This window comes from Bison bison, unplaced genomic scaffold (assembly GCF_000754665.1).
Source record: "Bison bison bison isolate TAMUID 2011002044 unplaced genomic scaffold, Bison_UMD1.0 scf7180017864456, whole genome shotgun sequence".
NCBI lineage: Eukaryota > Metazoa > Chordata > Mammalia > Artiodactyla > Bovidae > Bison > Bison bison.
This window is the reverse complement of record NW_011495018.1, coordinates 30,400,171-30,427,550: the sequence shown is the minus strand read 5'-3', so window position 1 is coordinate 30,427,550 and position 27,380 is coordinate 30,400,171. Positions and strand designations below refer to the sequence as shown.

Below are 27,380 nucleotides of genomic sequence, written 5' to 3'. Positions count from 1 at the left end.
ATCCTGGAGTGAGTTACCATTTCCTTCTCCAGGGGAGCTTCCTGACCCAGGGATTGAACCCAAGTCTCCTGCATTGGCAGGCAGATTCTTTACCACTGAGCCATCAGGGAAGCCCAGCATCACTTTAGGCAGTGGCTAATAATGACCCTTGCCACAATGGACAGCATTTGTCTAAGTTAAACAAAAGATATTCTGCATTAATTAAGAAAGCGAGGGATTTTAATTTCCTTTGGTATTTTAAAACCAACTGACAGAATTGTTGGCTTTTGAAAATATTAAAGGAAATGCATTTCATCTTCTGGGTATGATGACTTAATTTGAAAGCAGTGTCTGGGACATCAGTCTGTAATCATCCATTTTCCATTTATTCATACAATATTTGGTGGTATGTGTCTGGTGCTGGGAATAATGCAAACAAAATAATTCAGATAATATCCACTCACCAGGAGCTTAGAGATGGGCATTAACAAAGTTATATCACTAAATGCAATCAGATCTGTTTTTCCAAACTTACTCATCTTTAATAAAAAAAAAATGAAGTAAAACATCTGCAACTTGAAATTATTTAATTCATTTCATGCTTTTTTTTTTGGCGGGGGGGAGGGAACAATAGCATCATTAGCATATGGTTGAGCTGGATCAGACTGCCCTCTCCAGACTCAATTATTAACTAAGAACAACCTTAATTTGGGGATCAGGAGATGATAGTTTGGGAACCTGCCCAGTGACTGCAGCTGTCTTTCTTTAGAGAATTCTATCTGGAAGAGGTGATACCCCGCTGGCGCACTAACCAGTATCAACACAGTGGATAAATGAGATAGGGTGAGGTGGAAATTTGGAGGGAATGGGAATAAGCTGCTCAGAACTTTCTAACATAAGTAGGCTACTAGGGCTACTAGTGGTTCCCAAACTTGTCAGCACATCAGAATCACCCAAGGAATTTGCTAATTATGGCTTTCAGAGATTGTGAATTAACTGATCATTGCTAAGGCTAGGGTCAGGATTCTGAAAGATTCTAATGTGAGAGAAGCTGGGAACCACTTCTGGGAACAGCAAAAGCTGTTTCCTGGCCAGGATTTTTATTAACAAAAAAATCAAACACAAACTGCTACTTCTATTTTGTTAAGAACCACTTGAGGATGATACACTGTTGGTCACACTGAAACCCAGAGGATACTGGAGTTGAAAGGGAACTGTGATCATTAGTCTAGCAGCTGTACAGGGGCACATCTTAACGTCATTTATGGCTCCCAGATCTGTTTAGCCTGCATAATGTTCTAAAAAACTTGAGACCATTCACATAAAAATCTGGATGTTTGGTTTGTCTGAAAAGTCAGATCTCACAATTGGACCCGCAGAGCAGCAACAGGTTAGCACTCAGCAGAGGTTTAGCCCCTTGACAGGCACCTGCTCTCTGGTTCACCTGTTTGCACCAGCCTGCCCTAGCAGGCATCTGATTTGGTCCAGGTGGCTCCTACCTTCTACAAAACTAAAAACTAACTTTCTGCAACTTTTACCCACTGCTCCCAGCTCTGCAGCACAAAGAAAGCTCATTCCTTCTGCAAGAAGGGGCTTCAACTCGTCAAGGGCAGGATTCTTGCTGTCTCTCTAAATGTTCTCCAGCCGAATACTCCTAGTTCTTTCAAGTATTCCTGGTATGAAACGGGTTCTGGACTCCTTGCTGTCCTGGTTCCTGCCTCTTGATACATACATGCTGGTGAGTATCCTCCTTAAAACATGCAGTACCCAGAATACAATGCAGCACTTGCAGTGTGGTGTTCTGACTATGGCTGTGACACTTCTATTCATAGAATCTTAAACAACACTAGTTTTTACCAGTGTCATCTCATGGTTGGTTCATACTAAGCCTGTGTCCAACTGAAGTCCCTCAGTCTTTTTTTAGATGAAGACGATAAGAAGCTAGTTTTCTCTATCCTAAACTTACATAACCTATTTAAATGAAGATGTTACATTTATGACTGGTTTAATTTCATCTTGATGATGTCACTCTGGAGCTGTTTTGTGATTGTCATCTACTGTATCAGCAATGTTGGGTTGCTCCATCCTCAAATATGGTCTTTGTGATGCCTTCATCCAAATTGCTGATTTAAAAATGTTGAATAATAAGACAGAGCCCTGTGAAATATCAACAGAGGCCAAAATCACACCAATTCATTAGTCAGTACTTTGTTTAAATAACCAAAGAGATGTCCAGGTACTACACCATCAAGACTGTATTTTTCTTATCCATAAGGCTCTCAGGAAACCCTTTCAGGAACTGATTTATACTATTCTCCATTTGTCTCATGTAGTGATGATTAACAGCCCTATCACAAGAGAAACTAGTTAGTGCTTTCCCCCGTTTTGAAAATCAAGACACTGGAAGAAAACAGCTATTTCTTGCTGAAGGCTATCTGACGTTAGGGTATGCCAATCCATCCATTTGAATCTCTACCTGATGGAAGTACAGTTGAGATTGTAAGAATTTCTACTCAGGCAGAATCCAGAACTCAGGTCAAGGAAACAGATTATGCATGTAGAACCAACAGCTTGTCAACATTTGAGAAAACTGACACACAACCTGTTAAGAAGCAAATGACAGAAAATTCTTTCTCTACATTAAATCTGATTTTCAACAGATTTAAAAAGGAACCTTAAGCATAACCACACTTAATGACTTGCTTGATCCAGTAGATTGTCCCCAAAACAGGCAAAGAATTTAAATAACTTGACCAACTTGGAAACCACCCAGTATACCAAGGTCCTCCTCTTAGAAAAGCTCAAATTCTTGTGCTTTCTGATGATCTCTCAAAAGCACAGTTTCAGTCCTAGGAAGCTGATCCTCTGAGAATTATTTTGGGACTCTTCGGAGTTCATTCATGAGCCAAAGGGCAACACTGAGCAGAGCCAGGGAGCCCGACTGGTGAGTGGCAGCCAAAGGAGTTGGGACATACATCAGCAGAGTACTAATGCCCAAGCCCACCTGTCACAAAGAAAAGCAAGCAGTAAGCCAAGGAGGAAACACACATTCAGAACTGAAGTGACTGGCATGGATAACCAGACACAAACCCTCCACACTTTCCCCTCAGAAATTCAAAGAATATATTTTAAAATTTCACAAGGAAATAGACTTACAATAAAAGAAATTCAAATTAGATAAAACTAAAATTCCCCTAATTATCCTTCATCTAGCCCTGTTCTCTTCCCCAAAGGTAGCCACTGTTACCAGTTTCCCACACTTGTATTTTTATATACATGTTTAAAGAAAAACCTAACAGCTTTTAAAAAGTAGATTGCTCTGTCATTTGCTTTTTTTTTTTCATGTAACAATGTATGTCTTGAGATCTTATTATTTTAAACTGTACAGTATTCCACAGTATGGCTATATCATAGATGTTTATTTAGGTGCTTTCTAATTTTTCACTTATCACAGTAATTCCATAATGAATTTCCTGGGAACAGCTCTTTGTGCATTAGAGTATCTCCAGGACAGGCAAAAATAAGCCAATGTGGTTGATCAAAGGACTAAACATTTTAACACTTCAAAAAATATTGCCAGATGCCCTCAAAAAAAAGCTATAACAAAGCATGCTCTCACCAAGAACATACAAATGTATGTTTTCCTATACCCATGCCAATATCTGATTTTTTTTTCATTTTTTTCCAATCTGACAGGTACAAAATGGCACACAGTGCTTTAATTTGTTCCTCTCTGATCATGAGTGATGCTAAAGAATTTTTCATATTTACTGGCCATTCATCATTTCTCTTTTGAGAATTGTGTCTTAATATCCTTTATTTATTTTATTTTCTGGTTGTTCATCTTTTTGTCTATTATAAATATTTTCTCCTAGCCTGTCACCTTTTTTTTTTTTTTTAAATTTTATTTTATTTTTAAACTTTACATAATTGTATTAGTTTTGCCAAATATCAAAATGAATCTGCCACAGGTATACATGTGTTCCCCATCCTGAACTGTCACCTTTCTTTTTAAATTTTGTTCTGGGGATACCTTCAGAATCAAAAGAAGTGGTTTATACCTGTGTATATGCCAAAGCCAGCAGAGTGGTGGCTGCTATCTTGGTCCTTCGAGGAAGGGGAATTCTTCGGGAGAGGAAGTAGAGTACTGTAACGGCAGTAACTGAAGCGATGCCCTGGAGGGTAGAAAGAGTCTCATCAGGTGCCAAAAAGAATGTCCTACCCCCTGGTTTCTGCTCACCTTACAGCTAATTCCCCCAGATCCACTGAGTAACTACTAAACACTTTCCCCTCCCAGGCAGAGAACCACCTAGTGACTCAAGCTCTTCCCTGCTCCTCTTCTGCTCGCCACTTCAGTACAATGGAGGCGTGGCTCCACTTAAAGTTTCTGTACTTTATACACACTGACTGTCTCTCAGCAATCTTACCCACCTTCCAATGTGGGTGTCTGCCCGGTGGGGCCCTCAGGTTTTAAATTACTCTTTGCATCAATTCAGTTCAGTTGCTCAGTCGTGTCGGAATCTCTGCGACCCCATGAACCACAGCACACCAGGCCTCCCTGTCCATCACCAACTCCCGGAGTTTACCCAAACTCATGTCCATTGAGTCGGTGATGCCATCCAACCGTCTCATCCTCTTATTTATCCCTAATTTTATCTCTATTCTAATCCTGTATTGTTAAAACAAGGCTGACCCCAGCACGTGAGAGTTACTGTTTTCCTGGGCTATGAGTAGAGGAGGTGGTGATTCTTCTAGCTAGTGTTAAAAAGATCTAAAGTTTCCTTTTCATTTCCACTTTAGAAAGAGAGTCTGGAGCTGGCAGTAGGATTTCCGACCTTCCATGATATTGAGGAAAATGTTTTCTATCATTTTCTATACCAATTTCACATCTTTTTCTCTTCATAGCCATCCAATTTCAACCAGATTTTACTTATTCCAAGATGCTGTGTGGCAGTGGAGACTGACCCCACACAAGGTAACTTGCCTTAGCCCCAGCGTTCCCTCTGGATATGAGGCCCCTGGGCCCCTCTCTCTGGGTGCCCTACTGTTATCTCACGCTCAACGTACCTCAGTCTGATGACATCCTCTGTCCCTAGCTCAACACTCATTTCAATAGTCCCATTCCTGCTGGTGTGCTTTAAACATGCCACAGAAGAAACTCTAGGATCGCCTTTGATCTTTCTTCACTTCTGTTCCTGCAGCCAGTCTTCTAATCACAACAACCTCTTTCGGATTCATCTTCTCAAGTCTGGGTCCTACCATGAAGCCCTGAACCTTGTCACTCTCACAGCCTCACTACAATAGCACCACTGCTTCTCCCAGGTCTCCCTGCCACTAACCTTTCCCTGGGCTCTGATTTACCATGCTCAGGCCACCAAGCAATCTTAACATGACTCACAGTAGGTCCTTAATAAATATTAGCTTAAATAAGATGAGTATTTATGATGCTCTTAGCTCCTTGGGGTCTTGGTGCAGTCCTGATGGCTATGTGTTCAGCAACCACTGTCTTTACACTCTCTTCTCTACTTAGCCTCATTTCTGCTAAAATGACTCTTCTCTGCATGTGCAGGATTGAGGAGAATTAACTTTAAAAAGCTGGCAGTATCCTGCAAATCAGAATTTGGCTAGAGGCATGTGGATAGTTAAGACAAAAACATCACATCAGAAAACTGGTACTAAATTTCTTCTAAAAAGAATTCTAGTACCCACTCTACCATCTCAATGTTGCTAGCAGTGCTTCAGACACCCAGAGCCTGTGAGAGGCTCCTTATGTGTAGTAGCCAGTAACCGCCAGACTTACCAGAACCCGGTGATCAAACTGCACCATGGTGGGATTCTCGAAAACATTCCTCAGGAGAGGGGAGAAGGTAAAGAGATCCTCTGGGATCCAAGATTCTCCCATCTTGGGGAAGGAGTTGTAAACAAGTCCAGCATCCAGCCCTGCCACAAAAGCCCCTGGGTTCCAATAAATAATATTTATTAAAATGAGAGAAAGAAGAGATCAAATACTAGTTTTGACATGAAAGTGAAAGTTCCCTTTGTGACCCCATGGACTGTAGCCCGCCAGGCTCCTCTGTCCATGGAATTCTGCAGGCAAGAATACTGGAATGGGTAACCATTCCCTTCTCCACGGGATCTTCCTAACCTAGGGACTAAACCCGGGTTTCAATCTGCACTGTAGGCAGATTCTTTACCCTCTGAGCCACCAGGGAAGTTCCAACATAGAAAATGTTTATTATCTCAGAGTTAGACAAAAGGAATAGTCAGAGAATAGAAAGATCTACAGCAGGGGTTCTCAAACCCTGCTGTATTCACCATGGAATACACCATGGAAACTTAAAAAAAAAAACTTGCATGCTCACCTACTTCCACCCCAAGATTCTGGCATGCCTCCCCTAGAGGGTGGATGAGAAGCTCTAGAGAGAGGAATATTTGGAAAAGTTCTTTTACTGACTGTGATATGCATTCTCCTTACTGCCTCGCTTCCCTACCGCCAACTGATCTATTCGGAACTAGTTAATTTACTCTTTCACGTCAAGTTTCCACTTAAATGTCACTTTATCAAAGAGATCTCTCCAATAATCCTCTGTAAGATAGCACTCCCCAACCCCACGTCTATCCCCTTATCTTGCTTTATTTTCTTTGCAGCACTCAACATCATCTAGCATGTTATGGGTTTTATTTATCTGTCTTCCCCAAGTGCTCAAAAAAATCTTATAAACTAAACCCTGGATAAACACACAAAGAATTTAATGGATAACTGATCCATTATTTATGATCACAGAAGATTCAGGTATGGTAAATCATATTCCTTATTTTTCTAAATTGCATTTATAAAGTCAAAATTCATGTTCTTCCATCAAAAAAAGGGGGAGGGAGATTTGGGTGGGATCACTGGTTTGATGGTTTTATTTAGAGCTGTGCTGTCCAATCAAACTTTCTGCAATGATGGAAATGTTCTGTATCTGTCATCCATCCAGTCAACAGCTGCAAGCCACCCATTGTGGTTACTGAGCACTTGAAATGTGGCTACTGTGACTGAGAAACTAAATTTTATTTGCTTTTAATTAACTTAAGCTTCAATAGTCACATGAAGCTAGTGATTATTGTACAGGGCAGGTCTAGAGTAAGAAAGGTAGAGCTGTGATTTAAAGAATGAAAGAGATCTGTTTTAGTCTCTTTGCCCCAATAAACTCTTCACCTAAAGGCCGTCTTTGAGGGCAGGCTTTCGTCTGACCTATCTTGGTATAATGTAATAACAATAATGTTTATATGATAACAACAGCTAACACTTACATAGCCTTTGCTACATGTGAGGTGCTAAATACTTCACATATATTACTTAAACTATTATCATCTTCCCCATTTTATAGATGAGGTCACTGAGGCCCAGACAGGTTACATAGCTTGTCCAAGGTCATATAGTTTATAGAAGGTAAAGCCAGGATTTGAACCTAGAGTTTGGATCCAAGTACATGTTCAATATTTTTGTTCAACTAACTGAAAAGCAGGATTTGGGGAAGGAAGGAATAGAAGACAAGAGGGTAAAGATGGTGGGTATGAGAGAGGCAGGTGTGAGAAGGAGATATAAAGATGCAGGAGGAAAGCATTAGGCAAGAGATCCCACCTGAAGATAAGTTAGGCCACCTTTGCTAAGAGTCCTACCTGAGAGAGCCGTAAGGAACACCAGGCCTGCAGTTCCGTGAGCAAACCGTCTCAACCGCAGGAGCTGACGCGTCTCAGTCAACTAAATGAGAAAATTGCCAGAGACACTGACTGCAGGAATTAGGAAAGGCAGAAAGATCTCCAAGGACCAACTGTAGGGACAATCTGAGGCCAGATCTTCTCTGACTCCTAGACTAGGTTAAGCACTCGCAGAAGACATTCTACTTTATCTAAATTTTATTAAATGTATACATTTACTATTTGTCTTCCCTGCTACCTTGTAAGTTTTCTGAAGACAGGAACTGCCATTTCACTTGCTTACTACAGTAATCCTAGCCCAGTAGACGGCATATAGGTATTCAATATACATCTGTTCAGGAATGGAATGATTTGCATTGTTCAGGGAAAGCCATTTCAGCATGGTTAAAATGATGTGGCTTAAGGTAAAGAACTGGATTTTCAAGTCATGTGTAATATTTAGTGTTTAGCAAATATAATCAGAATCAAAACTGTAGAGAGAGTAGAGTAGAGTAGAGATTCTTGCAGTTAGTGTTTTGGGTAAATTGTTTTTATTCTACTGTAGCCAGCTTGTGATAATAATCAGTAAATCAACAAATATTTAGCAAGAACTTTATATACAGGCAAAATGAGCACAGATAAACATAAAGGAAAGATACAAAGGAAAGCCAGAGTGCTGCCCTCAAATGATTTACAATCTAGTATGTGAGGAGTTAGGTACCATGACTAAGATTTCATAGGACAGTGTATCAGCACTGGCCATTAGAATTTTCTGTAATAATAGAAAAGTTCTATTATCCGTGCTGTCATTATGTGGCTATGGAGGATCTAAAAAGCGGCTAGAGCAAGTGAAAAAAATTTTTAAGTTAATTTTATTTAAAGTTTAAGTAGATAACAAGTTTGTTTATACAAAGTTATATTTACTTAATTTTAATTAGAATTTAAATAGCAATAGTGGCTAGGAGCTATTGTGCTGGACAGCACAGTTCTATATGGTTGACTATCATCTCAAATCCTTTCTGTAATTAGTGGAATATAAATAAACAAAAAGAGAAGAACAATTAATAATTAAAGAGTCATTGGTAACCTTTAAGAGTACCATTCAGTTAGGAGTACTTAGGAGACTATACTAAGTACTGTACACTTGATATGTGCAAGTGTAGGAGTCAATGTGTAGACGGATATGGATGGGGAAGCCGGATGACAAGAAGTGGAAAAAAAGAATGGGTTGTTAGGATGTACAGCTATAGATGTAGATTAGTTTTATAAGTCTGACTTTGAAAGTAAGAATAGGAACTAGTCAGATGTCAATCACCTACTATACCAATGTTTCAACCCCATCTGGCTTCCCTGTGGGATGAGTGCCTAGTCAACAACTCCTATTCTTACTGGGATCCAGATCACTGGCTCCAGGTACCTACGAGATGATTCTACTTAAAAGTCCTACTATCAACCTAAACCTCACTCCATGAACAGGTTATTCAGGCCAACCATGACTTTGACACCTAAAATAATATGCATTTTAAAATGTATTTCCTTTTAATCAGCATACAGAGAAAATACTTTTAGGTGAGATCACTATGGTTTACTATATTGTCAGATCTGCTGAACGGTAGGGTCCCCATGGAAAGAATAAACAACTTAACATGGCCTTTGTACGCCACTAAGGTCCACCAGCAACTCTCATTCTGGCCTTCCTCACCTCTCCACCATCATCCCACTGGGAATCACAGTCAAGTGGTCAACTTCCAGTCCCCTATAATGAAAAGGACATCTTTTCTGGATGTTAGTTCTAGAAGGTCTTATAGGCCTTCACAGAACTGTTCAACTTCAGCTTCTTCAACATGACTGGTGGGGACACAGACTTGGATTACTGTGATAGTGAATGGTTTGCCTTGGAACAGAGATCATTCTGTCATTGCTGGTATTCATTCCTTCTTTTACTAAAACTCATGTTTTCATCTTTTTCTTGATTGGCAATGCTGACAAAATATTTGGTTCCTATACTAATTATCCTTTGAATAAGCCACTCCTGCTCCAAAGCATAAGTGCAGGTTTTACTTTGCCATCCTGAAGCTATCCAGAGTCTCAGAGTTCACTGTTTCTCTAAACTTTGGTTATATCCATCTTCTAGTAAACTGATCGATGTTGCTAAGGGAATGTATGCGTTTTGACATGGAACTTCCATGTAGGACCAGAATTTCCATCTCTGACCCTGTCCACACGTGTGGTAAACAATACAGACTGACTTTACCTTGTGCTGAGGAAGCAGCAAGGAGAGCGAGGTCCATAAGCTGGCACAGTAGAGCACAAGGGCTGATCCCAGATGGGCAGCAAGGCGGTACTGACTGACTCGAGGGATGTCATGGGAATCTGGTTTTTCTTCTAATCCACTTTTTACCATATACCATCCCAACAGGCCCTACAATCACAAAGAAAAAGGGTAAACAAAACAAGATTGAAGCTGTCTATACAACTTGACTCCCTGAGAAAACGAGTATCCTCTGACCCCTCCTTTCCATATGCTGCCACATCCCTAGGAACCCAGGAATTGAGACCTACCCAATTTCCACATACAGCACCATAAATACTTGACCACTGTTTAGATTAACATTTTATTGGAGTAGAAGCCTATAGTCAAAGCTGTGGTTTTTCCAGTAGTCAGGTATGGATGTGAGAGTTGGACCATAAAGAAGCTGAGAGCCGAAGAATTGATGCTTTTGAAGTGTGGTGTTGGAGAAGACTCTAGAGAGTCTTGGACTCAAGAAGACCAAACCAGTCAATCCTAAAGGAAATCAGTCCTGAATATTCATTGGAAGGACTGATGCTGAAGCTGAACCTCCAATACTTTGGACACCTGATGTGAAGAATTCACTGGTAAAGATCCTGACGCTGGGAAAGACTGAAGGCAGGAGGAGAAGGGACGACAGAAGATGAGATGGTTGGATGGCATCACCAACTCAGTGGACACGAGTTAGAGCAAGTTCTGGGAGTTGGTGATGGACAGGAAAGCTTGGCGTGCTGTAGTCCATGGGATCACAAACAGTCAGACACGACTGAGTGAATTTAATTGAACTGAAGTAGAGCCAAATATGATGGCTACTCCATTTCTTCTAAGGAACTGTTGCCCACAGTAGTAGATATAATGGTCATCTGAGTTAAATTCACCTATTCCAGTCCATTTTAGTTCATTGATGCCTAAAAAGTTGACATTCACTCTTGCCATCATAGTCAACAAGAGTCTGAAATGCAGTACTTGGATGCAATCTCAAAAACAACAGAATGATCTGTTCATTTCCAAGGCAAACCATTCAATATCACAGTAATCCAAGTCTATGTTCCCACCAGTAATGTTGAAGAAGCTGAAGCTGAAGGGTTCTATGAAGACCTACAAGACCTTCTAGAACTAACACCCCAAAAAGATGTCCTTTTCATTATAGGGGACTGGAATGCAAAAGTAGGAAGTCAAGAAACACCTGGAATGACAGGCAAATTTGGCCTTGGAGAACAGAATGAAGCCAGGCAAAGGCTAATAGAGTTTTGCCAACAGAAAGCACTGGTCATAGCAAACACCCTCTTCCAACAACACAAAAGAAGACGCTACACATGGACATCACCAGATGGTCAATACCGAATCAGACTGATTATATTCTTTGCAGCCAAAGATGGAGAAGCTCTATACAGTCAGCAAAAACAAGACCGGAACCTGACTGTGGCTCAGTTCACAAACTCATTACCAAATTCAGACTGAAAATGAAGAAAGGAGGGAAAATCACTAGACCATTCAGGTATGACCTAAATTAAATCCCTTACGATTATACAGTGGAAGTGACAAATAGATTCAAGGGATTAGATTTGATAGAGTGCCTGAAGAACTATGGATGGAGGTTTGTGACACTGTACAGGAGGCAGGGCTCAAGACCATCCCCCAAAAAAAGAAATGCAAAAAGGCAAAATGGCTGTCTGAGGAGGCCTTACAAATAGCTGTGAAAAGAAGAGAAATGAAAGGCAAAGGAGAAAAGGAAAGATATAAGCATCTGAATGCGAAGTTCCAAAGAACAGCAAGGAGAGATAAGAAAGCCTTCCTCAGCGATCAATGCGAAGAAATAGAGGAAAACAATAGAATAGGAAAGACTAGAGATCTCTTCAAGAAAATCGGAGATAGCAAAGGAACATTTCATGCAAAGATGGGCACAATAAAGGACAGAAATGGTATGGACCTAACAGAGGCAGAAGATATTAAGATGAGGTGCAAGAATACAGAGAAGAGCTATACAAGAAAGATCTTTACGACCCAGATAATCACGATGGTATGATCACTCACCTAGAGCCAGACATTCTGGAGTGCGAAGTCAAGTGGGCCTCAGGAAGCATCACTATGAACAAAGCTAGTGGAGGTGATGGAATTCCAGTTGAGCTATTTCAAATCCTAAAAGATGATGCTGTGAAAGTGCTGCACTCAATAGGCCAGCAAATTTGGAAAACTCAGCAGTGGTCACAGGACTGGAAAAGGTCAGTTTTCATTCCAGTCCCAAAGAAAGGCAATGCTAAAGAATGCTTAAACTACCACACAATTGCACGCATCTCACATGCTAGTAAAGTAATGCTCAAAATTCTCCAAGCCCGGCTGCAACAGTACATGAACCATGAACTTCCAGATGTTTAAGCTGGATTTAGAAAAGGCAGAGGAACCAGAGATCAAATTGCCAAAATCCACTGGATCACTGAAAGAGCAAGAGAGCTCCAGAAAAACATCTACTTCTGCGTTATTGACTATGCCAAAGCCTTTGACTGTGTGGATCACAACAAACTGGAAAATTCTGAAAGAAATGGGAATACCAGACCACCTGACCTGCCTCTTGAGAAATCTGTATGTTGGTCAGCAAGCATCAGTTAGACAGACTGGTTCCAAATCAGGAAAGGAGTACGCCAAGGCTATATACTGTCACCCTGCTTATTTAACTTATATGCAGAGTACATCATAAGAAATGCTGGGCTGGATGAAGCACAAGCTGGAATCAAGATTGCTGGGAGAAATATCAATAACCTCAGATATGCAGATGACACCACCCTTAGGGCAGACAGTGAAAAAGAACTAAAGAGCCTCTTCGTACAAGTGAAAGAGGAGGGTGTAAAAGTTGGCTTAAAACACAAAATCCAGAAAACCAAGATCATGGCATCCAGTCCCATCACTTCATGGCAAATAGATGGGGAAATAGTGGAAATAGTGACAGACTTTACTTTTTAGGCTCCAAAATCACTGCAGATGGTGACTACAGCCATGAAATTAAAAAACGCTTGCTCTTTGGAAGAGAAGTTATGACCAATCTAGACAGCATATTAAAAAGCAGAGACATTACTTTGCCAACAAAGATCTGTCTAGTCAAAGCTATGATTTTTCCAGTAGTCATATATGGATGTGAGAGTTGGACTATAAAGAAAGCTGAGTGATGAAGAATTGATGCTTTGAACTGTGGTGCTGGAGCAGACTCTTGAGAGTCCCTTGGACTGCAAGGAGATCCAACTGGTCCATCCTAAAGGAAATCAGTCCTGAATATTCATTGGAAGGACTGATGTTGAAGCTGAAACTCCAATACTTTGGCCACCTGATGGGAAGAACTAACTCATCTGAAAAGACCCTGATGCTGGGAAAGATTGAAGGCAGGAGGAGAAGGGGACGACAGAAGATGAGATGGTTGCATGGCATCACGGACTCGATGGACATGAGTTTGAGTGAACTCCGGGAGTTGGTGATGGACAGGGAGGCCTGACGTGCTGCATGCAGTCCATGGGGTCGCAAGGAGTCGGACACGACTGAGTAATTGAACTGACCTGAAGAGCCAAATACAGAAAAGGACACAAACGTGTATTTTGGACAAAACTTTTTGGACAAATTCTTGACATAATTTAACATTATGTACATAGTGAAATATGAAAGTAAAAAGACAGGTGATTTGATAAAATCTTAAACTAGACTGTGAAAGCTTTGGAGAAGCTTGACAAAGATAACTGCTTAAAAACAATTATTCTCATGTTAGGTGGGAACAGACAATTATTAAGTTTGTGGGAGGGCAAGTTATAAAAATCTGTAAAGTTTTTCAGGCAAATTGGTTTGCCAGTGTCTAAATTTCTACTCCTTTTTTAAAAAATTATAATGAAAGTACATGCTTAAGTGCAAAAGTTTAAGGTATGTATTATTATTCTACGATTCCCTGTTTAACTGACTCTTCATTTAACCAAACTGTCAGTTCATATCAGATAAGGTACAGCCCTTTCACGCCAACCCTCCCCAGCTAACAGAATCATGTCAACATAAACATATGCTCCTCAAGGTCTTTTTGGCTATTTCCTTCCCCCTTCACTATTACCCTGGATGTTCTAATTACTTTGATTTCATCTGCCAAGCATGCTGGAAGATGAGGGCGTTCACAGTGTGATCTGCCAGCCCCCACTTTCTTCCTCCTAAAATCCTATCTGCCATCTTCAAATGTTTGCCTCCCTGAAAGTCTGACTTAAGTGTTTTTTTTTTTTAATTTTAAAACAAACTTTGTTTCACCAACTATCCCTAGTTTGTATTAGGTTTTTATTAATGTCTAACTCTATTATCTGTTTCTATCCCTTCTATTTTGTCTCTTCCATCTCCCTCCTTTATTCCTAATCGTGAGTTGGTATTCTTACCACTTTGATTTAAATCAACCAATTAGCTTCCTCCTGACCACATTTTGGTATTTCTTCGCTGCTCTGAGACTCTCCTTTAGAGCCTGTGTATCTTGACACACATACTCCCATGTGTCCTCTCTAACATTCCTTTACTTGGCTCTCAGGCTTCCCTAACCCCAGAACTGCAGAAATCACTCTTTTCCTTAAGAGAAGTTCAACTTACATAACTTTAATCACCCTTTATACTTGAACATCTCTCAGTTACCTCTGTATTCAAAGATCCTTCATCCCACAAAATGTTTCTCTCTTGAAATTTCCCTATTTGTTTCTACAGCCATTCTAGCATGGGGATCCCACTTCCCCATAGAGCAGGCAAGTTAGAAAAAGGGAGGAGGCCAAGGACGCAGAAAGCACGCCATGATGGGAAAGAAACTGCAATTCCCTGTTTTTGAGTTTGTGACACAAAAACATATTTACTGAGGACTTACTGATTCCAGACACTAAGTACTTAACATCACGATCTTTTTTAATTTTCATAAAACCTAAGCGTTAGGGTCTATTATTTTCCCCATTTACAGGTAAGGAAAGCACAGCCTACAGAGGTTAGACAACATGCCCTACTAGGTGACAGAGCTGGGCCTTGAAGCCAGGCCTATGACACCAAAATCCACGTTCTTACCTCCTTTGTTATACTGTTTCAAAGATTACTTTACTAAAAACTATGCCCACTAGGAAGCTCCTGAGAACATTTCTGCTTTCCCAAACTCGAGTAAATCTCACCTGGAAGCAAACTAAACCACAGAGGGCAAGAACACGTCCTTTCAGGCCACGGGTGAGCCAGCCCTTTTTCCAAAAGTAGGCAGCAGGCAGGATGTATGCAAGGCCTACAAGGCGACCCCACATTCGGTGTGAGTACTCCATGTACCAGATGAACTTGAATTCCGCCAGCGTCATATCATGATTCAAGCTGGGTGAAAAGAGAAGTCAAAAATAAGAAAGATCCATCTGATTTTTATTTTCTGATAGAATGCAGGAACATTCTTGGTTTTGAAACTTGACCAGTCTGCCATCTTCCTCATCAGCCACCTCAGAATCACTTTGAAAATGGAGGTTTAGAGTAGGAAGCTTGCTAAACATCCCTAAATCAAATATCAAAGAAGAATAGAACCTACTGTTCTGAAATGTTTTAAATAAGAAAAAGATTGAGTGGATCTACTGGGATGTTTACCCAATTTTCTATAATACTTACATTTTAAATTCTGGAAATTGCTGATATTTTTGGAATTCTGCTTCCCACTCCTCTTTGCTTGTGGGTGGCTTCATCTCCTTTATTAAATGCCAATCTACCATTGAGAGGCCAGACTCTGTCAACCTTAAGATAGGGAAGAAATTTGAGTGTATGTGTTAAATTTCAGTGTGTATATGTGTGTGCACCACACTCGATTACTCATAAATGGTTTACAGTAGCAAGCAGATCTGAACTTGACCCCTATAAAAGTAAACGTATCATTTCATTGTTTCCTCTTTTGACAACTTGCTCTCTTCTTACTGCTTAGAATTTTGTCAGAAAGAGCTGCTATCAGGTACAAATTTCTTTACTCCTTGTTTTATTTCATCAAACTCTCCTTACTTCTTTCACTAGCATTCCCTGACAGATAAAATCAACCCTTAGACCAAAGAAATGTGCCCGAAGTGCATAGCCAATATTATTTACACAAGGGGAAGAGATTGATACAGATATAAATCAGTTGAGGTTACTGAGTGAATTTAAAGACAATAAAAATAAAAACTTATTGATTACAGCCTACATAACACATAAGGTAAGGGCACAGGGAATGCAGAGAGAATTTGAGGAAGACATACTTTAAAAACACTAGAAAGTATTTTCACCAAAAGGGGTCAGGGTTCCAAAAGTAAAAAAGCCAACTTCAGGCTTGAGGCAGGATGTGTACAAGACAAGCCTGGAACATCTTACCCAGAAAGCAAGGGATCAGAGTTTACCAGGTTCCTGTCAGAAAGACTGGAGTCAATCTGAAGAGGTTCCCACTGACTAAAGATAGGACAACTGGAGCAAATCATCACCACTGCAATGGACTGAAACAAATCTAATATATTTAAACCTATGAGCTCATTAATACTTAAAAACTCACTTTATTGGTCACTTTTGGAAAATGCTTGGAACCAACTTATTACTTTGAAGATTGATAAATAAAGGGAAAGGAATTAAGTGTTTATCCTGCCTTTCCTAACATGTTGTACCTCAGCATAACCAAATCACTGATGAGAGAAAGTTTTTCTTTATAGTTGAGCTAATAAAATACCTATTACAATTTTGCAACTCTAATGAAGTAATAGATTTAGGCAATGATCATCAAGGGCTGTTGACATCTTTAACAGACACCAGATATTTATGAATGATCCAGTCACCTATGAAGTATTTTGCTCCCTGTCCCCAACCTGAACCCAACCAAGCAACAAGTGTGTCTACAGGAAATATGGGGGACAATGCTGTTGTTGTTCAGGTGCTCAGTCATGTCTACTCTGCGACCCCACGGACTGCAGCACGCCAGGCTTCCCTGTCCTTCACTACCTCCCCGAGTTTGCTCAAACTCATGTCCATTCAGTCGATGATCCATCCAACCATCTCATCCTCTGTCGTCCCCTTCTCCTCCTGCCTTCAATCTTTCCCAGCATCAGGGTCTTTTCCAGTGAGTCAGCTCTTTGCATCAGGTGGCCAGAATATTAGAGTTTCAGCTTTAGCATCAGTCCTTCCAATGAATATTCAGGGCTGATTTCCTTTAGGTTTGACTGGTTTGATTTCCTTGTTGTCCAAGGGACTCTCAAGAGTCTTCTTCAGCACCACAGTTCGAAAGCATCGATGCTTCGGTGCTCAGCCTTCATTATGGCCCCACTCTCATATCCATATATGACTACTGGAAAAACCATAGCTTTGTGTATATGGGACTTTGTTGGCAAAGTGATGTCTCTGCTTTTTAATATGCTGTCTAGGTTTGTCATAGCTTTTGGAACATGTTAAATATCATAAATGCTATTAGCAAAATCCAGACCGTGAGAAACTACAAAGTACAAATGACCTGGGTTTCTTCAACAATAGCAAAAAACTGCAAAGGGTGTAGCGGAGGTGGAGGGAGTAGAATCCAAATCTATAATATCTCTCTATAGATTTAAAGAGACCTAAGAAACAGCATGGGCTTCCCAGATGGCGCTAGTGATAAAGAACCCGCCTGCCAATAGAGGAGATGTAAGAGACACAGGTTCGATCCCTGGGTCGGGAAGATCCCCTGGAGGAGGGCATAGCAACCCACTGCAATATTCTTGCCTGGAGAATCCCATAGACAGAGGAGCCTGGTAGGCTACAGTCCAAGGGTGGCGAAGCATCGGACATGACTGAAGCAACCAAGCATGAAGTATGCACAGGAACCAACCGTGAGATGTGGAACTTATTTGCATGTAATCCAAACAAACTGTACACAAATTTTTGTGACAAATCTGAACTCTGATTGTAGGGGGAAATATACACAAACAATGCACAGCTAACAGTTAAGACCTGAACCAGTCTTTATGAAGGGCTTCTACAGCATGCATGCATTAATAAAATTCTAAACTGTTCTATGGTGGGGCAAGCCATCAGACATGTTCCTTCTATAGGCCTCAATTTCTGTATGCTAAAATGTGGGAGCTAGATTAGATGATTTCTAAGATCCCTTCCCCCTCCGTCATCCTGCATGTCTACTGATGATCCAAACAGCTGACTATGAACAAATTACTCACCTTGTTACTCCACCAAGAATAACTGCTCCAGCCACTGTCCCGCTGCAGACCAGGAGCCATCGGCCCACCACCCGCTCAGCAGCCTTTGAAGGGAGGGACACTGTACCCCTTCCAGGTTGCAAAGCTACATCGGAGATAGTGCTGTATTGCCCTGGCCTCAAGGGGCGCCTGATCCCACAACTGCAACCACACTAAGGATCAAGACAGACAAATTACAACTGGAGAAAGAGGAAAAGGCTTCACTCCACTGCTACTCACACAGTCTCATTGTGTCTGGTATAAAGTACCCTGGTCATATTTCCACTGCTACTGTCCAGGTAAAACATCATCTCTTATCTGGGCTGCATCTACCCCCAAACTGGTTTGCCTGCCTCCAATCCATCCCCACACTACATGAACCTTCTGTCTCTCATATTTCTCCCAGACTTGACTCTACACCTAAATATGGATTAAATAAGGATTATTTTCTTTCTTTTGTATGATTTTTCTCTAACTGGGGTTCTACTTGTCCCCTGACTGACCTATCACAGATCTCAGCTTGGATATCACCTCCTCTAGGAAGTATTCCCAGACCCCCCTACACATGTGCTGGGTCACTCTCCCAGCACACTATACCTCTCCATCTAACAGCAATGTATCATTTAGCACACAGAGGTTGTCTCTATCTCCCACTAAGCTAGAGGACAGCAGTGTCTGGTCAGTCTGGCTTCTACAAACTTCGTTTCATACACAGTTCCTTTACATAACAAGACCTTAAGATTTGACCAATGAGTTACAAACAAATGAACTGTGACTTTCTCTAGGGCAGGAGACTTGATATTTTATCTTGCTTCCATGACCCAGGGATCAAACCCGAGTCTCCTGAGTCTTCTGCATTGGCAGGTGTATTCTTTACCACTGAGCCACCTGCGAAGCCCAGTTAACTAAGTAACTTTAGACAAATTCAGCCTCAATTTACTTCTCTGTAGAATGGAGTTACAGTCCCTAACCTGACTACCCAGTAGCTTTGAGCAGAAATCAAACATATGGGTAAAAATCACTGAGCTTTTACTATGTGCTAAACCTCTGAGTATATTAACACAACACTTATGAAGTGCTATTATCCCCATTTTGCAGAAAAGTAAATTGAGGCACAAAAAGGTTACCCAACTTGGCTAACAGCACACAGCTAGTAAGTGGTAGGTCCGGATCCGGACTCAGGAGCCCTAGACACAATGAAATGCCTTGTCAACTTCAAGGAGCGATGTGTGAGGATATCTCTTGGCCCTTTCACCCCATGCCCGCTTCCGCGACTCAGTGCTCTGCAGTGCAGTACCTGTGTTCTAGGCGCCACCCTAGGAACCAGGAGCCGGAGACACGGGCTCCCCAGCAAGGCCGTCAAGGGCGTAAAGAGTAATCGCTGCATACTATAAACAGTGCCCAACCGCCACCTTCAACCTCCTGTGCTCTCTGGTCTCCTTTCTCCGCCACCAGCGGAAGAAGCACTTCCGGGTCACACAAACGAGCTCCTCCTTTTGGGAAGGCCGGAGCGAGCAGTGACTGCGCCTGCGCCAGTTTATGGGCTTTCGCGGGGGCTGCTGGGGCGTGGACGTCGGGGACGCGCAGGGATGCGCGCATCTGGGAGGACGCGCCTGTCTGGTTGCGCGCGTTGGAACCCGGACTCTTTGAGTGGAAACCGAAGAAGCACGAGGGACGAACGCGTGGAGCATGAAGAGGCAGGGGGCCTCCTCCGAGCGGAAGCGGGCGCGGATACCATCCGGGAAGGCGGGTGCGGAAGGTGGCGGGATGGGGGCGGTGGCCGACTTTGCTGCGGGGTGCGGGCCGGGCCGGGTCGGGCGGGGGTTCTGGCCAGTGGATTAATCGCTATTTCCCTGAAAGTACTTTCTCCTGCTCCTCACAAACACCCCACTGTGAGGCGTAATTTGTTATTCGGCTTTAAACGTGTGGAATCTGAGGGGCTGATGGCGAAAGTGGCCCTGCTCTGGAGCCAGATATGTGTGTAGGTTCGAATCCCGGCGCCCCCCCGTCTCGTCGTGCGACCGTGTTCAAGTTTGGCTAACTTCTCTCAGCCTCGCGTTTCCCATAGCCACACGAGGATACTGGTACCCCCTTACGGCAGCGCTGGATCAGTGTCTGACCTGGAGGGACCACTTAATAACCTCCTGCGGCGGGGATAGGGGTTGTCCCTAAAAGCCACACCGCTCTGAAGTGGTAAAGCTTGGCTGCCCCAAGTCAAGAGTTCTTCCTGCTGCAACCGGATCGGCTGGCATGGCAGGTGCTAGGGAATTTTTGCCAGGTCCTTCCTCCGGAAACTTGGTTCCTCCAAACTAGCGGTTCTGAAACTTTGATCGCAGGACGCCTTGACCCTCCTAAAATTATTGAGAACCTCAAAGACTTTTTATTTATATAGGTTAAATTTATTGATATTGGACATGTTAGAAATTAAAACAGGACTTTTAAAAAGAAAGGGCTTCCCTTGTGGCTCATCAAGTAAAGAATCCGCCTGCAATGCGAGAAACCTGGGTTCGATACCTGGGTTGGGAAGATCCCCTGGCGAAGGGAACGGCTACCCACTCCGGTATTCTGGCCTGGATAAGTCCATGGGGGTCTCAAAGAGTCCGGTAACGACTGAGCGACTTTCTTTCACAAACAGAAGCCCATTACATGTTGACACTTTTTATGGGGAAAAAAAAAAATCACTATTTTCCTAAGCAAACAAAAAATAGAATAGGACCAAATGTTTTATATTTTTGCAGATCTCTCATGTCTGGCGTAATGGAGTTCTCATTACGATTGGAGTGCTTTTGCATTCAGTATGACAGGTAGCCTCTCGAAAACTCCACTCTGCCTGTGAAAGAATGAGAGTGAAAAAGGCAACTAAAATCTTGGTATTGTTACGAAAATAAATTTCACTGTACAGACTCTGAAAGTGTCTTAGAGGCCCTTAGTCCAGACTTAACTGGACAGCTACACTGAGAACTGCTGCTCCAAACAAATCTCTTTGATCCCTTCAAATAACTTCTTATTTTAGGACAACTGCCTTACTCTTTTCGTCATAGCCTTTTATGTGCATCCTTACTCTCTTCTGGCCAAGATCTTTTTTTTTTCCTTTTTTTTGGCCACAGCCTGCAGCTTATGGGATTTTAGTCTCCTAACCAGGGATCCAACTTGAGGCCCTGGCATTGAAAGCACCAGAGTCTCAACCACTGGTACATGCTCAGTTGCTCAATGGTGTCTGACCCTTTCGACTCCATGGGCTGTGGCCCACCAGGCTCCTCTGTCCATGGGATTTCCTGGCAAGAATACTGGTGTGGGTTGCCATTTCCTATTGCAGAGGATCTTCCCTACCTGGGGATTGAACCCACATCTTCTGCATTGGCAGGCGAATTCTTTACCACTGAGCCTCCTGGGAAGCCCCTTAATTACTGGACTGCTGGGGAATTCCTGCCAAGATCTTGTCTTGTGTGAGGGAAATGGTACCCCTACAGCACTGTTCAGTTAGATTGATCTAACAGCTGATGTGGATGAACTGTCAGGAAACCCATGGAATTAATGCAGTGCTGTTGGCTAAGAGCCTAGAGTGTCACTTGGCCCTTTCAGAGTTTGAGGCTGATAGTCTCTTAAATAAATGAGGCATTTGCAGTTTGATTTTAGCGAATGATAGATTTTTGTTTTTCAAATTGAAAGTTGATTTTAAAAAACTATAAAAGCAGCATTAGGTAGAAAAAAAAAAACAAGCAGTACAGTAAAAAGAAAGTAAAAGTAATTTTAAATACTACCACTTAGAAGTAATAATTACCAGCATATGCTGAACATTCCTCTAGATATTATTGCATGAAGTATGCATTCATTATTTTTAATTTTTTTAAGAAAAGTATGTGCTTACAGAAAAAATTCAAAACTGTTTTCATCACACTCTTTAGTGTAAATACATGAATGTTTATGAATTTATAATCATTCAGTTCAGTTCACTGGCTCAGTTGTGTCCAACTCTTTGCTACCACATGGACTACAGCACTCTAGGCTTCCCTGTCCAGCACCAACTTCCGGAGCTTGCTCAAACTCATGTCCATCGAGTCAATGATGCCATCCAACCATCTCATCCTCTGTCGTCCCCTTCTCCTGCCTTCAATCTTTCACCATCAGGGTCTTTTCAAATGAGTCAGTTCTTTGCATCAGGTGGCCAAAGTATTGGAGCTTCAGCTTCAGCTTCAGCATCAGTCCTTCCAATGAATATTCAGTACTGCTTTCTTTAGGATTGACTGGTTGGATCTCCTTGCAGTCCAAGGGACTCTCAAGAGTCTTCTCCAACACCACAGTTCAAAAGCATCAATTTTTGGCACTTAGCTTTCTTTATGGTCCAACTCTCACATCCATGTAATCATTCAGCCTTTAGTAAATCTTTGTGTGTCTATTCTGTACTATGAGCTATGTACTATAAGCACACTAGACAGTGTGCTTTCTGTGAGTAATAAAGATTTCTCTCATAAAGACCTTACTTAGGAACTTTAGTTCAAGTAAGAATGATCAGGCACCTATCTACATAAATAATAATAAGAGAAAACAATCTTTTAAAGAGGAACATTTGGATTATAAAGAGATCTGAGTTCAAAAAAGGGAGACACAGTTTTCTACCTGGGGAGAGAGAAGTATCATGGAAATGTGATATGACTTGAACCTTGGAAGATTTTAGTGTTCAGAGATAGAGCTGGAAGCACTGTGGATTGAAGAGATAATTAGGAGCAGGAATGGGGATCAGGGAGAACTGGAGACATGTAGAGGAAATAACGTATAGTTAATTAATGACAACTAATAATACTTCCTGTACAATTAGTAGGTACTATTCACTTTACATGAATTATCTCATCCTCTTTACTCTGATGTAAGTATTAAAACCTACTCTGGGGCTTCCCTGTTAGTTCAGTTGGTAAAGAATCTGCCTGGAAGGCAGGAGACCCCGGTTCGATTCTTGGGTAAGGAAGATCCACTGGAGAAGGTATAGGCTACGCACTCTGGTATTCTTGGGCTTCCCTTGTGGCTCAGCTGGTAAAGAATCTGCCTGCAATGCAGGAGACCTGGGTTCAATCCCTGGGTTGAGAAGATCCCCTGAAGAAGGGAAAGGCTACCCACTCCAGTATTCTGGCCTGGAGAATTCCATGGACTGTATAGTCCATGGGGCCACAAAGAGTTGGACATGACTGAGCAACTTTCAACAAAAAAAACTCAGTTTTGGGGAAAACTTAGGCTAAGTAACTGGTCTAGAATTACATATTAACAAATATGTTAATATCCCTGCTCTTAAGCATATATACCTTATAAAGAAGTTTAAATGGATTCTGCAGGCATTGATATATTTCATTGCATGCATGGACCCTAGTGTACTTACCTAGTTACCTGTTAAATGTAAAATATTTGTGTTTAGCTTCATCTGGATGGAAAGTACCCTCATGCAGTTTCATCGTTCTCCATGTATTTTAGGAGCAGCAAATGGGTTTCTCATGGAAGTGTGTGTTGATTCAGTGGAATCAGCTGTAAATGCAGAAAGAGGAGGTAAGAGAAATTATGGAATGAATGGCAGTTGGCAGCCCGTTAAGAATTTGGAAAAGACTCTGATGCTGGGAGGGATTGGGGGCAAGAGGAGAAGGGGACGACAGAGGATGAGATGGCTGGATGGCATCACTGACTGGATGGACGTGAGTCTGAGTGAACTCCGGGAGTTGGTGATGGACAGGGAGGCCTGGCGTGCTGCGATTCATGGGGTCGCAAAGAGTCGGATATGACTGAGCGACTGATCTGATCTGATCTGATCTAAGAGTTTAAAAATGAATCCTGTGAACTGAACTTGAGAACCTTTGTGATCTCTAAAGAAAACAACCAACCAACTAGAAAACCTACTCATCTTCTAGTCTTATTTCCCCAGTAGATTACATTTTGACTCAAGTGTCCATGATAGTGATTACGAACCTACTTTTTAAAAAAATTGAATCTAGCAAAGATATAATTTTTTCTAAGCCATTAATTTTAGAGATTTGATGTTTTCTTCATTGTCAAGACTTATCATTATCTCTTTTTTTTTTTTGAATGCTATATATTTTATCTCAAGGTTTCTTTGGCACCCTAACTTGCTTTAATAAGAAGCATAGAAATTCCCATCATTTCAGCATCAGAAAAATTTTTAGACTTCATTATGGAAAATTTCAAATATATACAAAAATAGAATACTATAATGAATCACCATGTACCCATCAGCTTTAATTATTTTCAGTACATGGCCAATCTTTCAGTTGTATCAGGGGTGAGTAGACTTTTTCGTAAAGAGCAAGACAGTATATATTTCAACCTTGCTGTCTACATTTGGTCTCTGTCGTATGTACTTTTTTTTGGTCATGCTACAGGGCTTACAGAGTCTTAGTTTTCCTCTCAAGGGACAGAACCTGTGCCCTCAGCAGTAAAAGAGTGGGAGTCCTAACCAAAGGACCACCAGAGAATTCCCACTTGTTCATTTTTTTAAATAATCCTTTGAAAGGGTAAAAATCATTCTTAATTTGGCAATTAAAAAGAATGAAGTACTGGTCAGTCTGCAACACAGATAAATCTTGAAACACTATTCTAAATGGAAAAAAGTGAAAAAATACCACATATTATATGATTCAACTTATATGAAATGTCCAGAATAGGCTAATTTTTTATAGACTGAAAGATTTGTGGTTGCCAAGGATTGAGGAGCCCTGGGGAGAAGAGAAAATGACTGCTTAAAGGCTGTGAGGTTTCTTTTGGGTGTGATGAAAATGTTCTAAAATTGCATAGTGGTGATAGTTGCCAAATTTTGTGAGCATGATAAAAACCGTTGAATTATACACTTTAAATGGGCAAACTATATGATATGTGTGTTTTTCTTAAATACATAAAAATTTTTAAACTTGTATGCTGTAACAAAAATAAGCTTGTAAGCCTTTGGCCTCCAGACCATCTGATTTATATTTCTACCTTTCTTAACCTCATCCTCAAATTATTTTGAAGCAAATCCCAGACATTATGTCATTTCAAAATCAAGCATTTCAGTATCCCTAAAAGATAAAGTATCCCTGAAAACCACAGTCACAGAAAACTAACCAATCTGATCACATGGACCACAGCCTTGTCTAACTCAATGAAACTATGAGCCATGCCATGTAGGGCCACCCAAGAAGGACAGGTCATAGTGGAGAGTTCTGACAAAACGTGGTCCACTGAAGAAGGGAATGGCAAACCACTTCAGTATTCTTGTCTTGAGAACCCCATGAACAGTATGAAGAGGCGAAAAGATAGGACACTGAAAGATGGACTCCCCAGGTCAGTAGGTGCCCAATATAATACTGGAGATCCGTGGAAATTACTCCAGAAAGAATGAAGAGATGTAGCCAAAGCAACACCACCACCCAGTTGTGGATGTGACTGGTGATGGAAGTAAAGTCTGATGCTGTAAAGAGCAATATTGCATAGGAACCTAGAATGCTAGGTCCATGAATCAAGGCCAATTGGAAGTGGTCAAACAGGAGATGGAAAGAGTGAAAATCGACGTTTTAGGAATGAGAAAACTAAAATGGACTGGAATGAGTGAATTTAACTCAGATAACCATTATACCTACTACTGTGGACAAGAATCTCTTAGAAGAAATGGAGTAGCCATCATAGTCAACCTAAGAGTCCGAAATGAGTACTTGGATGCAGTCTCAAAAACAAGAGAATTATCTCTGTTCATTTCCAAGACAAACCATTTAGTATCACAGGAATCCAAGTCTATGCCCCAACCAGTAATGCTGAAGAAGATGAAGCTGAACAGTTCAATGAAGACCTACAAGACCTTCTAGAACTAACACCCCAGAAAAATGTCCTTTTCATTATAGGGATCTGGAATGCAAGAGTAGGAAGTCAAGAAACGCCTGGAATAACAAGCAGATTTGGCTTTGGAGTACAGATTGAGCAGGGCAAAGGCTAATAACAGTTTTGCCAAGAGAACACACTGGTCATAGCAAACACCCTCTTCCAACAACACAAGAGAAGACTCTACCCATGGACATCACCAGATGGTCAATACTGAAATCAGATTGATTATATTCTTTGCAGCCAAAGATGAAGAAGCTCCATACAGTCAGCAAAAACACGACCGGGACCTGACTGTGGCTCAGATCACGAACTCCTGATTGCCAAATTCAGACGTAAAATGAAGAAGGGAGGGGAAACCACTAGACCATTCAGGTATGACCCTTACAATTATACAGTGGAAGTGACAAATAGATTCAAGGGATTAGATCTGATAGAGTGCCTGAAGAACTACGGATGGAGATTCGTGACACTATACAGGAGGCAGGGATCAAGACCATCCCCAAGATAAATGCAAAAAGGCAAAATGATTATTTGAGGAGGCCTTACAAATAGCTGTGAAAAGAAGAGAAGTGAAAGGCAAAGGAGAAAAGGAAAGATACACCCATTTGAATGCAGAGTTCCAAAGAACAGCAAGGAGAGATAAGAAAGCCTTCCTCAGGGATCAGTGCAAAGAAATAGAAGAAAACAGTAGAATAGGAAAGACTAGCGATCTCTTCAAGAAAATTAGAGATACCAAGGGAACATTTCATGCAAAGATGGGCACAATAAAGAACAGAAATGGTATGGACCTAACAGAGGCAGAAGATATTAAAAAGAGGTGGCAAGAATACAGAGAAGAGCTATACAAGAAAGATCTTCACGACCCAGATAATCACGATGGTATGATCACTCACCTAGAGCCAGACATTCTGGAGTGCGAAGTCAAGTGGGCCTCAGGAAGCATCACTACGAAGAAAGCTAGTGGAGGTGATGGAATTCCAGTTGAGCTATTTCAAATCCTAAAAGATGATGCTGTGAAAGTGCTGCACTCAATATGCCAGCAAATTTGGAAAACTCAGCAGTGGCCACAGGACTGGAAAAGGTCAGTTTTCATTCCAATCCCAAAGAAAGGCAATGCCAAAGAATGCTCAAACTACCACACAATTGCACTCATTTCACATGCTAGTAAAGTGATGCTCAAAATTCTCCAAGCCAGGCTGCAACAGTACGTGAACTATGAACTTCCAGATGTTCAAGCTGTATTTAGAAAAGACAGAGGAACCAGAGATCAAATTGCTAACATCTGTTGGATCATCAAAAAAGCAAGAGAGTTCCAGAAAAACATCTGCTTTATTGACTATGCCAAAGCCTTTGACTGTGTGGATCACAACAAACTGTGGAAAATTCTGAAAGAGATGGGA

At 41.4% G+C, this 27,380-nt stretch overlaps 2 protein-coding genes across 3 annotated transcripts in view; one reads left to right on the top strand and one right to left on the bottom strand.

Moving 5' to 3' along the window:
* Positions 1 to 344: 344 nt before the first annotated feature.
* Positions 345 to 19,631, bottom strand: LOC105002727 (cytochrome c oxidase assembly protein COX15 homolog). Its single transcript, XM_010859544.1, has 9 exons — positions 19,430 to 19,631; positions 18,115 to 18,305; positions 15,572 to 15,694; positions 15,103 to 15,289; positions 9,917 to 10,084; positions 7,645 to 7,726; positions 5,780 to 5,934; positions 4,041 to 4,154; positions 345 to 2,983 (listed from the first exon to the last, which is right to left on the bottom strand). The coding sequence occupies exons 1-9, from the start codon at positions 19,517 to 19,519 to the stop codon at positions 2,852 to 2,854; spliced, it is 1,242 nt and encodes a 413-aa protein (XP_010857846.1). The 5' UTR covers positions 19,520 to 19,631; the 3' UTR covers positions 345 to 2,851.
* Positions 19,632 to 19,685: 54 nt separating this feature from the next.
* The window catches only part of CUTC (cutC copper transporter), a 33,203-nt gene continuing 25,508 nt past the window's right edge, over positions 19,686 to 27,380 (top strand). Inside the window, exons 1-2 of one of the 2 annotated variants that reach the window (XM_010859542.1) lie at positions 19,686 to 19,882; positions 23,593 to 23,664. In XM_010859542.1, coding sequence (XP_010857844.1) covers positions 19,822 to 19,882; positions 23,593 to 23,664 — 133 coding nt within the window. In that variant the 5' untranslated portion in view covers positions 19,686 to 19,821. The remainder of the gene's footprint in view (positions 19,883 to 23,592; positions 23,665 to 27,380) is intronic. The other variant, XM_010859543.1, reaches the window with a different exon arrangement.

What these genes read in the sequence shown, in the direction of transcription:
- LOC105002727 (XM_010859544.1), bottom strand. Translation starts at nt 19,519, where the DNA reads ATGCAGCGATTACTCTTTACGCCCTTGACGGCCTTGCTGGGGAGCCCG. An exon ending in ATTCTTGGTGGAGTAACAAG is followed by an intron (nt 15,695 to 18,114) that starts GTGAGTAATTTG and finishes CCCTATCTTAAG; the next exon opens with GTTGACAGAGTCTGGCCTCT. An exon ending in AGTTTGATCACCGGGTTCTG is followed by an intron (nt 4,155 to 5,779) that starts GTAAGTCTGGCG and finishes TCTACCCTCCAG; the next exon opens with GGCATCGCTTCAGTTACTGC.